The following is a 15095-nucleotide window of genomic DNA, read 5'->3' as shown; positions in this document are numbered from 1 at the left end:
CCTGGTCAACAAATGTAAAATAAAATAAAAATAAAAAAATAAAATTAGGAGACAAAGGAAACAGAAGATGTACTAAGGGTTAAACAGCACTCTAGAGTGTGGCTGCCAACATTAAACCTACATATACTGGAACTGTTGAGAGTTAAAACATTAAACTAAAAGCTGTTGGTTGTTGTATCTTTCGGCTTTTTCCCGATTACGGGTCGCCACAGCGGAACTCCGGTCCGCTAATGATTGGCAGTAGATTTTTATGTACCGACTTGCCAGGCCTGGCGCACAACCTTCAATGAAGGTACGCCCATTCACGCATGTCTCCACACAGAAGACGCTTTAGCTGAGAATCGAACAGGACAACGTCTTACTGTGAGGCGACAACGCTACCGCAGCACCTACTATTAGTTAAAACAGCAAGGAATGTGGTAGACTGCTGGCATTGTGTTGCCTCCTGGTGGCCAAAGTAAGTTACTATAGCCAGAAAAAACTAACCTGTGTGTATGCTCATCTGCCCCGTAGTAATACTTCAAATAAGAAGCAGTTTACTTTTTTAAAAGCAGATAGTTTTAAAAACAGATTCAGAGTGTGGATACATTGCAATAGAAGGAACACCTACAGTTTAGAAAGCTGTGCTTTTTAGTTTGTTTTTGGAGCTGCTTCTGGCAGGTAACTGAAGCAGATTTATACTCTTTTTACAAGGTATTTTGCTGAGCGAGTCTGTTGGGCAGGGGATGACCACAGTGTGTTTAACCCATCAGGAGAAGAGTTTAGAAAGCCATGCTTTTTAGTTTATTTTTGGAGCTGCTTCAGGCAGGTAACTGAAGCAGATTTATACTTTCACAAGTTATTTTGCTGGGCGAGTCTGTTGGGCAGGGATGACCACAGAGTGTTATGGTTCTGATGAAGAAGAGTCTGTGAGTCCTGAGTCTCCTTTTGAGGAATTTTCTTTTGGAGACACTATAGCTAGAATGATGGAATGCTTTGTGGAATTCTTCTCAAGTATCTGATATCCAGAAAAGGTATTATGAGCTGCTTCTGGTGGTCTCTCCTAAACCTTCTGCAGTAACTCCTGTGTTAGCTACTTTGTTAGATATCTTTATAGATACTTCTAAGTTTCCTGATTCTCAGCATCTGACTCCAAAGAAACCTGACAGGTTCTCTGAGTATTGCCAGTTCTTATTTAAGTGTCCTTCTGTTGGCTCTGCTGTGGTGTCAGTCTCCTCTGATAAGCCTTCCAAACTCTTGCCCTCTCCCAAGCTTCTGCCTTCAGATAAGGATAGTAGGGCAGTGGAGAGAATTGGTAGGAAGGTTTATACTGCTTCTACTTTGACTTTTGGGCCATCAATTACCAGACCTACATGACCAGATATGCTCTGGCCTTGATTGCCCAGGCTTGTCAGGTTCTTTCCGACCTCCCTGACTCTGAGGCAGCATCATCATCTTCTCTTTCTATTTTGGGCTCTACATCTCATGTGGCTCGTCACTCTATCAAGTCTAGTTATGATGCTGCTGATGTGTCTTCCAGAGCTACTGCCTTTGGGTTTGTCATGACCTGTTATTCTTGGCTTCATCTGTAGTCATTACCTTAAGGCTGAGTTGCTGGATACTCCTTCGAATAATAAAAATCTCTTTGGGAATGCTGCTGCTGATATGTTTATGTCCCTTCAAGAAGGGAGTAATGCTTTGCAATGGTTTGCAGACATTAAACATATTTTTGTCTCTCCTATCTCTGAGTTCCAGAGGAATTAGCTTACTAGGCCTGCTTTTATTCGCAGGCAGCCTCATCAGGCCACTAAAGGCAAGACGGGTGGTAGGTGAGCTCCTCCTGCTAAGTCTTCTCAGGCTTCTGTGGCCCAGAAGCCTCCTTTATCTGACGAGCCTAAATGACAAAGCCTGTTTCTATTTGACATATCATATCCCCCCCCACCCCTTGGTCAGGTTCCCTTGTCTCTTTGGCTCTCCCTCTGTCTTCCAAACTGGCATCTCGCACCTTGGATTCTTGGGTTTTATCATCTGTCAGGGTTACTTCATGGTATGGAAGTTTCTTTCTCCTTTTTCAGGGATTCTCCAACCTCCTCTGGAACAACTTCCTCATTTCTCAGAGGTTCATGGGTCCCTGGTGGACCAGGGAACTGTTCAACCTGTCCCTCCTTCCCAAGTAGGAAAGAGATTTTACTCCAGGATGTTCCTAGTTCTTTGAAAGGAGGGCACTTGGACACCTATTCTGGATTTCGCCTTTCTCAGGGTTTCTTATTTTTGGATGCTCACTCTTCAAACCATGCTCCCTCTTTTAATACTACAGGCTTTTTTGGTGTCCTTGAATCTGAAGGATGCTTACCTTCATATTCCTAGTCACCTTCTTTTCAGGAAGTTTTTTATTTTACATTTCTCTTATCTCTTCCTCTCATTTTCAATTCTCTGCCTTGCCTTTGAACTCCCTACTGTCCCAAGGGTATTCACAAAATGCCTAGCTCCTGTATTTGCCTTTTGCAGGGTTCAATGCATTCAGATTGCTCCTTATCTATATGACCATTTGCTTCAGGGAGCTTCTATCAGTTGCCTGTTACAGGATTTGGAGTTCACCATCTCTCTCCTTCAAGATGTGGGATTCACTGTCAACTTCCAAAAGTCTGTCCTGACTCCCTGTCAAGGTCATGTCTATCTGGGTTGCAGGATTCAGATAGTACCAATGTTGGCACTGTTCCACCTCCAAAAGTTCTGCCCTTGATAGCTTTCTTGCAGTGTCTTCTTCTCCTGCCTGCTATTCCAGCCAGAGAGTTTCTTCGAGCCCTTGGATTCATGGCCTCCTGTACTCCAGTGCTCCCTCTTGCCACACGCGGAAGCTTCAGTGGCACCTCAGGTCAGTTTGGCTTCAGCATTGCCACCCTCTGGATTTCAGAGTGCCTCTCCTTCTGTTTCTGAAGCAGGAATTCAAGTGGTAGATACAACACCTTCAGCCCAGGCCTGCCATTTCAGCTTTTGGTTCCTTCTCAAGAACTGTTCACCGTTCCTTCAGACATGGGGTGGGGGGCTTCCTTTGGGTCACCTGAAAGATTAAGGTCTTTGCCCCCCCCTTAGAAGTTAGACCATATCAACATCAAAGAGGTGAGAGCCGTGATTTTTGACCCTTCACGCCTTTCACCACATGCTGTCTCCAGGCCCTTTGAAGGTTTATACAGGGAACACCACAGTGATGTGGTATGTCAACAAGCAGGGGGGTACAAAGTCTTACTTTCCCTGCAGGCTGACTCTCTAGGCCTGGGATCTGGCTATCAGTTAACTTTTCAGGCAGTGTATATTTCTGCTTTGAGCAGCTTCCAAAACATAGGCTCCCAAGTGGATACTTCACAGAGATGTGTTTCTGGACATAGCCCATTGGTGAGGTATTCCTCAGGTAAATATTTTGACATCCCCTCTGAGCAGGCAGCTCCCTGTTTTCTGTTCCAGATTGTCATGCCATATGGCATGTAAGATGGACACCCTTTCTTTTCCTTGGAAGGGGATGTTTCTCAATGCCTTCCCTCCATTCCCATACTTCCAAGAATCCTGCAGACGATTCAGCTGGACTCACCAGAAATCTTGTCCCTTTTGGCCAGGATAGCACTGGTTTCCCCTTTTAATGCATCTGGCCAAGGGCAATCATAAGTTACCTCACTGTTTGAACCTTTTCACGCAGTAAAAGGATTCACACATCCATTCGAACTTGTCCAATCTTCAACTGGTGCTCTGGGTGATAGGGTTTTGATCCCTTTTAGGCATTTCTTTTCTGAGGACATGCTCAAGGTTTTACAGGAGGCAAGAAGACCTGCAACCAGAAAGCCTTGGGTCTAAATGGAGGAGATTTTCTGTCTTATGCCATGCTCATAGCCAGGACCCTTTTTCATTGGTAGTCCCTTTGGTTCTCTTCTCTTTGTGTGAGTTGCTTCCATCTGGCTTTGGCCCATTCTTATGTATAAGCCCATTTGTCAGCTGTTTCTGCCTGTCTGCCTTTGAATTGTCCTTTGGCTTCTCGTTTTGAGGTCAAACACTTTCTTAAAGGTGTCCTACATCTTTGGCCTCCAAGGAAGCCCATTCCTCCTCCTCCTCCTCCTCCTCCGTTGGACCTTAAGTTTGTTTTAGAAAAAGTAACCCAGGCTCCTTTTGAGCTTGCAGTATCTGCTTCTCTGCAGTATTATACCTGGAAGACTGTCTTATTGCTTGCTTTTACTTCTACTTGGAGAATTTCTGAGCATCAGGCCCTTATGGCCATCCCTCCTTTTGATTTTTCACAGGGACAAGGGTGTCCCTTTGTACTAACCCTTCTTTTATGCCCAAGTTGGTTAATGAGTTGTCTTTTAATCAGGCAGTACAACTCCCTTCCTTTTTCTCCCCTTCTCAGTCTACTAGTGAGAGGGTCCTACATGCATTGGATTTTCACAGACAGGTCAGGTGGTATTTGGATAAAACTAAGGTCATTTGCAAGTCTGACCGTTTTTATTTATTTTTTTTTTTGTTTCTTTTCATCCCAGGACATTGGGTTTGGCTGTTTCTAAGCAAACCATCTCCTCCTGGATTTCTGAGGCATTTTCTTTTGTTATTATTTGCATGGCAAATGCCTGTCTACTACCATTAGGACTCACTCCACTAGGGCTGTTGCCTCTTCTGATGCTTTCTTCAAGGGGTTGGACACCAATTCCATTCTTGAAGCTGCTACTTGGTCTTCAGTATATATCTTTACTAAGCATTATATAAATTGGATATGGTTTCTAGGGCTAGAGCAAGTTTTGCTTAGGGCCATTTTCATGGGTTTAATGAGGGCTTTTCCCAGCCTTCCACCTCCCAGTACTTTTCTTGAACTTCTGTATTCTTTCTGTGCTGAAGAATACTGTAACAGTGATATAGAAGGACATAGTACAGTTGCATAAAATCTTACCATAACAGTAGATGTCCTTTTCTTCACTGTTGCAGTGTTCACTCCCGCCCTCCTTCCAGCCCCCTTTTTTTCTTTTGGGCTTTGTTTTGGCTTGTGTTCGGGCCAAGCATCTTCCTTGTCCATCTGCATTTTCTCCTCCTGGATGTACATAGCCTCCTTTGCCCTATGTTCTCTACTGGTGCAATTCAGTTCTGAATAACTGCATCCGTATGTTACCTTTTATGCCTTGCGTCCTGAATGGGGAGCATGTGTGTGATGTATGACACACAAAATATCTAATGGATTTGGTATACTGGCCAGACATTGGTTGTCCTTGGCAGGAGATACCTACGATGAAAAATACTGAACAGTGAATAGAAGGACATCTACTGTTATAGTAAGATTTTACACAACTGTACTTTTTTGTGTATCAGGCTATATTGCAGGGCAGATTGTAAGAAGTGCTGTCACACTGTTGTTATTAAGCTGTTTTAACCATTTCCCTTACTTCTTTAACAAATGTAATAAGTAAGTAAATAAATCACTCAATAGCATTTTGTGTTTTTCCCTCCTAGTCACACCGGGGAGAAGCCATTCCAGTGTATTGTATGTGGTCGTGCCTTTGCTCAAAAGTCCAACGTCAAAAAACACATGCAGACTCATAAAGTCTGGCCATCAGGATTGGGGTCCAGCATTTCTCGTAACCCCATAACAATGCAAGTGTTACCTATGGATCCAAATGAAGAACCACCAGAAGTAGATGATCAAAGTGCAGGTCTGTCATCATTGTATTCTTGTCTATATGGTCACTCTTATTTTTGCCTACATCATGTAGCCTAATCTGCAGGTATGTTTTAGCTATGTTCATTAATCAGAAGTGGCATGTGAATGGTCTGTGGAAAGCATATTACATATTTGGCATATTTCATAAAAATGTGCACGTTGATAAAAAAGAACAGTGCTTAAAATGGCTCATGTATTTCTGTGCTTTCATTTATGGCACATTTGTGGAGAAATAGTTGTGCTTCATTTTTCTACCCTTAAGAAAGGTAATAAAGTACTTTACAGCAGATGTCTGCCTACTTCATAACATCTATCATTTCATCTCCTGATGATTTTATATGTGATCCATAACATTTTGTATTCTCTTCCATACCTCCTTCTGTACTCACTTCAACTTTATTTTGAATCTGATATCTTGGTATATGCTTACTATTTTATGTTTCATGTCTGCAGCTAAACTGTAATGAAAGTGTGCTGTACATAACATTGTGTGGGCAGCTGAATGTCTGTATTTGAAAAGTAGTTAGTGGAAGCAGTTAAGTTGAATTTTGATTTTTTTTTCTTTTCCTGCTGCTAACATCTTATTCCCTGCACTGGCATGTAGTGTATTGTTGAGCTTTCTTTATATATATATATATTATTGCATGAAGCACTGTGTCTAGCTTTATTACTGTGTTGATCCATCCATGTGCTCTGTCCTCCAGTGGGTTCAGAAAAAGCAAAAACGCATTTTTTTCCAGTTGAAGGTTTATTTCCATAACTAGGAGTCATGGTTGAGCAGGATGGATTTAGAAGTAGGGGTCATCAGACAGAACTTCATAATGCCCAGATTCAATGCTTTTCCACTTCGTTCTTCATCCCAGACTTCGATGCATGTTAGTGTATAAGCTTGGGAGCATGAACAGAGCAAATAACTGTGACCTCTTTTTTCTTCTTTTTGCACCTGTCAAAAACGTATGGCTTTTTTTATTACTGTTTCCATCATAATGCTTCATGCAGCCTGCTACTGGTCAGAGATGCCCTGCAGATCTCCTGAGGCAGGAAAGGCAAGAAGTATTTTAATTAATCAGTGCTCCCAATATGGCCGGCTGGCTGATGACTTGATCTTCTTCTCTAACCTGGGTTATCATTGTTGAAGAAGGTATGATGCTTCGGGACTTGATAAGGCTTCGTCATCACTGAGATGACAGATTTATTTTAACTTCAGTGGTATATTCTGTTTTGATTAACAGAAATGATGGAATGAATTGCTAATTACAAACTAAATTTAAAAAAAAACAAAATATTCCCTCTAAAGACACCTACACCTTTTTCAATGCTACCATTGATAGGACGAGTAAGGACAGAAGAAAGAATAAAATATTTGGGGATTGACTTCTCAACTGAAAATAGAGAATTTTTTATCAACAATATTAAGGCAACTGGAGACCGAATAACAATGGATTTGAAAAGATGGAGTAAGTTGAAGCTACCGATGATGGCAAGAGCAGCGATAATAAAAATGAACGTTCTCCCCAGAATGCTATATATTTTTAGAGCAGCACAACTTAAAATCACGGAATCCTTTTTTAAGCAGTTTCAGATAGGATTGGGGAAATTTCTGTGGGAACCCAGAAAAACGAGAATATCCTATGAGAAACTGATGGCTCCTAAAATGAGGGGGGGGGGTTGGATTTACCGGATTTTGAGATGTATTATACAGTGATTCAGGCCAATAGGATTTTAAGGGTGTCTTACTTACAGTGAAAATAGAAAATGGATACCCAAATGGGTACTGCTAAATTATAAACATATAAAAGGGAAGGGAATTAATGTTAAAGCTGTACCATTTTTGAATATAAGAACATTGAGTAAATATGAGTTAATGGAGCACATCAAGGTATGGGCAATGGCGACTCAAACTCTGTTTGCCTCCTTGAACCTTTTAAAATATATGATGATGTTTCAACCGTTTGATGGGAATCCCAATATGACTATTGGTAATCAACTGATAGACTTAAAGAAATATCCATTTATTAAGGAATTAACTGTAAGGGATTTATACCCCTTCTTAGGAGTAGCGGTACATGATATCTTAAAAGAGATGAATCTTCCCATTTCTTATTTAATTATAATGAGGCAGTTAAAAGATTTGGCCATAAATTATTTTACCAGTTCTGAAATTAAAAAAGAGGAACTAGTTATTTCATGTCATCTGTGGGAAGCATTGCAACAAGACAGAAAATATATATCCTCAGCGTATAAAATGGCAAAAGAGAGAAAATATAATAATCATATTCTGTTATCGAAATACTGGAAAGAGAAATTGCCATCCCTAGACGACAGTAAAATAGTAGAGGCGTTTAACTTAACATTAAAATCCATATCTCTTCAAAACCTGGTCTTTACTCAACTGATATTTAACAATGCATATTATACCCATCTAACACTTCATAAATTTGATTCAAAAAAGTCACCTAAATGTCCACAGTGTGTAGATCAGACAGCAGACCTGTTACACATGTTCTGGAGTTGCAAGTGCATTTATAAATTATGGAATTCATTAAAGTTACAGCTACAAAAATGGGTTACCAAAACTCAACACTCTCCTGGGAATTTCTGATTTTACATATTCCACGGAGAATTTGGACAAAACAAAAAGATTGTAATTATGAATATTAGTTTACTAATGAAATTATATATAGCCACAAATTGGTTGAACCCAGCACAGGTGTCGTGGCAAAATTTCAGGCTGTTAGCGATTAAGCATATATTAGCGCACAAATTGTTAATTAGAAATAATAAGAAAAGTATAAACAGCATAAAAATTTGGGAACAAATCTTTAATATTATTTTGGAGTAGCGGTTCCTATCCACTTTCCGTCAGGACATTCTGTATGTGTACCAACACATTCTTGGATTAGATAGAAAATGTAGAAATAATACAAATTATTGGCTTGAGTTGGTTTATAATTGTCTATAGTAGATGCTTTTATGTTTAATTTTTTGTCATTTTATTTTCCTGTACTTGGTTAAAATGATACTTATTATTAATGTATAATAGGGAAATTCAAAATGGAACTAAAACATTGGAAGCAGTATTGTACATAATGTAAATAGAGTGTGAAATGTATAATGGTTTTGCAAAACAATAAAAACGATTATTGAAAAAAAAGAAATGATGGAATGGATGCAAGCATGTACTTATTTGTTAATTAAAATTTACCCAGGTGTGTTAAGTATATTGTTTTAAATTTAAATTTTCTCAGAGGAGGGTCATTGTGATGGTAAAGCATATGATTTAGGTCTCTCCACCATGTGTGCTCTTCCTTCTTGACCAGAAATTTCATTAGTTTTACTTATATCTGATTGAAAGCTTAAGTTAGACTTATTTATGTCCATTTGAAAATCTTGTGCTCTCAGTGCTGCCCGAAGACCTTATCAGCATCTTCATTTGTACCTTCTTGGTGTACCATGTTGAATTCAGGAGCACAACTGTGGATGGTCTTATCAGCTACTGTGGGGCAGTGGGACAAAGCCCTGACTGTGGCCTGGGTGATCTGAACTTGATTAGCTGGATGCTTGGTGGAGCTGTAAGGAGAGTGTCGCTTTCGTGTTGGTACACGAATAAACGAGTCTTTGTGGGTTAAAAGCTGGAGGTTTGGAAACAAGTTAACTTTTGAATATGTTTGATAGATTTGAATGTGAACTCATGTCATTTATTATTAAAATTAACTGTGTGAATATTGACAAGTACTTGGATGAATTGACCACACTGAGTGATGAGATTTTGAATGATTTGTTATTTGACAGTAATGTGATTAAGTACAATAATATTTTTAAGAAAGTAGAAAATTATGTTAAGGGAAATCTGGAAAGGAAAAAGATGGCTAGGAATAATGATGAATACTGTAATAAAACTGCTTACCCTTTATCTAATGCCTAGTATGATGTGCATGAAGATAGAAGTAGAGAAAATAGAAACCAGAACGAATTAGAATGCAACAATCAGTATGATTACGGAATGGGGAATTCACAGGAATGTGAACCGGATGATTATGATAGGAATTACCCCCCCCCCCACCCCTAGCCCTCCCCCCATTTTGGCGTCCTGCAGACTACTACAGAACCAGAAACGAGAAAGAGAGACTTTTTGTGCTAACTGCAAGTACTTTTTAGTGAATTTTCAAATTTTTGCTGCTTTTGGTAGTTTTTATTACCTGCACTTGTCAGAAAGCTTAAAAAGTAAACTAGCTACTTATTTCACTATATTTCTGCCTGTAAATCATTTTCCAGTTGTGCATTTGCCTTGCTTTATTTAAAAAGTTTAAATTTTCAAATTTCTAATTTTGCAAAGTTTTAATTGAGTTTACTGTTCTGGGCTATACACTCAAGTGCATTAGCCTTTCTGTGCTTATTTACTGTATAACTGCATTGTTTAGCCTTATGTAACCAAAAAAAAAAAAAAAAAAAAAAAACATGTTATCTTGTTTGCTAATTTCCTGCCTTTTCTAACTAGAAAAGTCCAGTTTCCAGGCTTTGCTGGTTTCAGGACTTTAGTTTCCGTGTTCAGAGCTATCCAGACCTTGCTGTGGTAGAGGGAAGTCCTACTGCTTACCAGTGAGAGTAGGAGCATTGCACGGCCTACCTAACACTAGAGGAGTGGTTTCCAGATCTGAAATTGCAATTTTATTGGCCATTTTGGGCTGATTTCTATCCCTTTCAACTTTCTGGCATAAATACACATGTTTGCGCACCGTGGGGCTAAGGTTAAACTATTTCCAGTGTCAGAAATTCTGCTCTTTGAATTTTCCCGTAGAACTAACTAGTTTATCAGCAATAGCACTAAAATCTGTATACCTGTAACTAGCACTTGCTCTAAAACTCGCTAAAAAGCACTAGGAAGCCTTAATTTGTTAGAAGCACTCGCCTCTCCTTGGTAATAAGGAGAAAATAGTCGTAGGCACTAGACAGCCTACAATTGCAAGTACCTTGCCAAAAAGTAAGGGAAAACAGCTCTTGTACTACACAAAGAAAGCACCTAACCATGCATGTCCAAGGGTCAGCTTCCGGTGATTTCTCCTGTCCACGTGGTGAATCTGGGCATACTGGGGCAATGCAGCAATTGCCTCATGTACACAAACAACCCTCTCCTCCTACCACCAAACACTGCAACCTGCGAGAGATGCACTTCCATAACCAAACTGGAAGCAAAGCTTTCTTCAGCCAAGATTGTGCTAGACAGTCAAGAGGAGAAGGTCATTTTGGGTCATTTCCTGTTTTTTCCAGCCCCCTGCTATAAAGCACGCGTTAGCGCGCTTTAGCGTGGAGTTGCCACTGTTGCACACAAGAGCAGCGGCGGTTAAACAATTCGGGCTACCTAAATTCCACTCTTCAAATTTTGCCTTAAAACGACCTTCCTCGAACTGTACTGCCGATCTAACCAGCGTATCCTATAACTAAAAGCTTCATCTCTACTTGATTCCCAAGTAGACTATTCTCTATCTGTAAAGCCTAGCACTTGCTCCTACAGTACTTGCACCTTGATAAAGCACTATTATTATAGATAGTACCCCACCAGCCTAGAACCCACATCCCCCGGAGTCTTTTGTAAGTTTTTTTTATCTATTGCTTCTAGCATGTCGAGGGATCAGTTGCTAGTGTCCTCTCCTGCTCAACTGGTGAACCTGGGAATATTGAGGCAATGTTACAATTGCCTCATGTACACAGACAATCCTCTCCTTCTCCCACAAAACACAAATACATGCGAGAGATGCAACTATACGGCCAAACTGGAGGCTGAGCTCTCTCACCATAGGACTGGCAAGACCAGACAGGAGGAGAAGGTAACCACACACACTACATACCCAGTCACACATAGTACCATCACAACTTCAAATCATACACATAATCACACAAAGACATACTCGGAGGCTCTGACCAAAAATCTACCAAAACAGCAGAGGCCTCCAAAGCAGACACCCAAACAACTACAACCTCAGGACCCAACACATGCAACACATAGACCACACAGTCAGAGTGTCAAACAGTCACAGCCCTTAAGGCCAAACACAATGCCAGACACACTAGTCATTAGTGACTCCATAGTCAGGCACACTGATGTCCCGCTCACCAGACTGAGTAAGGAGAAGGTCACAGTAAGCTGCCTGTCGGGCGCTAGAATCCGCCACATAACGCAAGCACTCAGGTCTCTCAACAGCAGGTACAAGTACGACTCAGTCATTGTCCATGCTGGTGTCAACGACCTGAGACGTATCTCCTTGGACTACATGAAATGAGACATTGAGGAGCTCTCTGATTATGTAGCCCAGGCAGGTATGACCCTGACCTTGAGCAGTATCCTACCTTCACCTAGAATGATGCCACAATACAGTGATAAGATGATCAGCTTTAATAATTGGCTTAAATTTTGGTGTCATTCAAAGGGGATCCAATGTCTGTCTGCCTGGGATGACATGCTGGACAAGCCACGCTGCTTCACAAGGGACGGCTTGCACCTGTCACCCCTGGGCTTCCGGATATTGGCAAAGGCTCTTGCCACCCCCAATAGTGCCTTTTTTAGGCAAGGCTCAAATTCTAAACCTACCACCCTAGAACACAAAAATGGAAAAAAACTAAGGGTAATGCTGCTCAATGCCAGAAGTCTCAATCTCAAGATGCACGCACTCAAGGCCCTTCTCAGTATGGAGAACATCGATGTCTGTGCTGTGACAGAAACCTGGTTCAAGGCTCCTGAGAGCACCCCAGCACTATCAGGTTTCACCTCATATCATGCGTTCCAGCCCCAAAATCCGGACAACACCAAGAAAGGAGGGGGGGTGTCCATATTCATAAAGGACACACACACCTCAAGGTTGGTGGCAACACACGATGCATCGTAGACCATCCAGGTGCAATTAACCATAGGCAAGACTGCTCTGCAATTTGTAGCATGTTACAGGCCACCCTCTCAAACTCAGGAACCTCACATGGCCTTCCTGAAAACACTGGAGGGGATAAATGTATCTCCAAACACCATCATACTAGGTGATTTCAACTACCCTAATATAGACTGGGAACACTACTCAAGCCCAAACACTCTAGCCCAAAGGTTCCTGGAGTTCATAAACTCAAATGCCATGGAACAACTAGTCACCATCCCCACAAGAGGAGAAAACATACTTGATCTCATCATCACGAACATGGGATCACAATGTTCAACACCGGAAGTATACCCCTCACTGGTGAGATCAGATCATAAATTAATCTCGCTGGAGGTCCTCACCCCGCCCCCACCTGAAATAAAAAAGACCACAGTGAAAAACTTCTCAAAAGCCGACTTCACACTTCTAAAAACTAGTGTGGTCTCCTTTAAGGCCCCTGAGCCAGTGGTAAACATTACTCAAACCGCTGAATCACTTACAAATGCCTTCTACCAGCACCTACAGGACTGCATGGATCAGGCAATCCCAAACAAAACTAAGACTCTTTGTATCAAAGGCAAGCGTCCAGTCTGGTGGACCCCAGCCATAAACAAGCTCTACAACAAAAGGAGGAAGCTACTACAAGATAGAACAAAATCCTTGAAAGGTAAGACACATTTGATCATTATAAGTAAAAAACTAAGAGCTCTCATAAAATCATCCAAGGCAAATTTTGAGAGAAAAATCGCCAAGGACTCAAAAGACAATCATAAGGCCTTCTTTAGCTATGTCAGAAACCTAGGAGGAAACTCCCAGATATGCTCAGAATTAATTCAAAATGATGTGAAGATTACTGAACCTACACACATTGCCAACATACTGGCTGACAGGTTCAGTGCAAACTTCTCCCCTCCCCAAAAGGAGAGATATCTATACCAGAGGATTGTAGCCCCCCAAACATCTCCAACGCCCAAGTGAGAACTGCACTCTCCAAGGCAAAAAACACAGCATCCATGGGACCGGATGGTGTCCCCAGCTGTGTGCTCCACGAACTCAATGAGGAATTAAACCCGCAGTTAGGACAGCTGTTTAATCTTAGCCTCACCTCAGGATACGCACTCCAAGGAGTGACGCTTTGGCGACTGTGGTCCCACTTCACAAGGGCGGTGCCTCCACCGACCCTGGAAATTACCATGCCATTAGCTTGACAAGCCTTATCTGCAAAGCCATGGAGAGGATCATAATGGAACTCATAAATAAAGACATAGGGAACTTGCAGACTTTGGATCCAACCCAGTTTGGCTTTGTCAAAGGCAGATCATGCCTTTTAAACTTGGTTGACTTTTTCGAAACAGTCACCAAGGCCATTGATGAGGGCAAGGCAGTCCATACAGCCTACCTCGACCTGGCAAAGGCTTTCGACACAATACCCCACTCAGGTATCATCGAAAAACTCATCAGCTTGAATGTAAACCCATATGTCACAAGATGGGTTGCAAACTGGCTAAGTGACAGAACTCACAGGGTCAGAGTTGCTGGTGCCATGTCAGACTCAAAGCCTGTCACAAGTGGTGTCCCACAGGGCTCAGTCCTGGGACCACTCTTGTTCGGCATCTACTTTTCTGAAGTACAAGCAAACACAAGAGGGTTATGGCTGACAAAGTTTGCAGATGACTGCAAACTGGGCGCCGTAGTCGAAAACACATCTGACACAGATATCCTTCAGAAGGGCCTCACAGAAACGGATAACTGGTGCCAGAGCCATGGCCTAAAGTTAAACGCCAAGGAATGCATAGTCATACCCTTCGGGAAAAACAAGGTTACCCCTAGCTACCATATAGGTGGCAATCCACTGAGCACAGAAGAAGTCATCAGGGATCTGGGGACCCAGGTTGACAGTAACCTTTCGTTTGACACTCATGTTGCCAAAGTAGTTAGGAAAACCTTCTACATTGCCCACCTGATCATGAAGGGATTCACATCTAGATCTAGGGAGGTCATCGTCCCCCTGCACTCATCACTCATTAGACCTATGATTGAGTACAATGCCCCATTCGGAATGTATCTGACCCGACACCTGCAGCAGCTGGAAAGGCCCCAAAAGTTCCTCACCAAAAGGATAAAGGGTCTCAAAATATGTCTTATGCTGCCCGACTGAAAGAACTCCAGCTCTATTCAGTCGCATACCGCTTGCTCAGAGGTGACCTGTGCCTGACATATAAGGCCATGTCAAACCCAGATTTGATGAATATGCTTCACCTCAAAAATCTAGATCCCTCAGAACCACAAGGGCGGAGACTTAAACCTTGACACGGTTATTAATAGAACGTGCTGGAGGGACAGATTCATCACCCAGAGACTCCTATGCTGTGGAACAAAATCCCGGTACATGTGAGGCAGAGCACCTCGCTGGCCTTGTTCAAGAGGAATCTTGACCAATGGATGGGAGATCGCAGATATACCCCAGGGATTACTTCAGTGTCACTGCTTGACAGAGGCACAGCAAAATAATAGGCATAGTCTTC

At 41.8% G+C, this 15095-nt stretch overlaps 1 protein-coding gene across 1 annotated transcript in view; it reads left to right on the top strand.

The window, feature by feature from the left end:
- Positions 1-15095, top strand: part of ZNF341 (zinc finger protein 341) — a 1063660-nt gene that overhangs the window by 450067 nt on the left and 598498 nt on the right. Inside the window, exon 8 of the mRNA XM_044089011.1 lies at positions 5461-5660. Within this exon, the coding sequence (XP_043944946.1) occupies positions 5461-5660 (200 nt within the window). The remainder of the gene's footprint in view (positions 1-5460; positions 5661-15095) is intronic.

The sequence above is a fragment of the Protopterus annectens genome, chromosome 12.part0 (genome assembly GCF_019279795.1).
Source record: "Protopterus annectens isolate FY-2018-M chromosome 12.part0, PAN1.0, whole genome shotgun sequence".
NCBI classification, from domain to species: domain Eukaryota; kingdom Metazoa; phylum Chordata; order Ceratodontiformes; family Protopteridae; genus Protopterus; species Protopterus annectens.
This window is presented reverse-complemented; position numbering and strand designations above follow the sequence as displayed.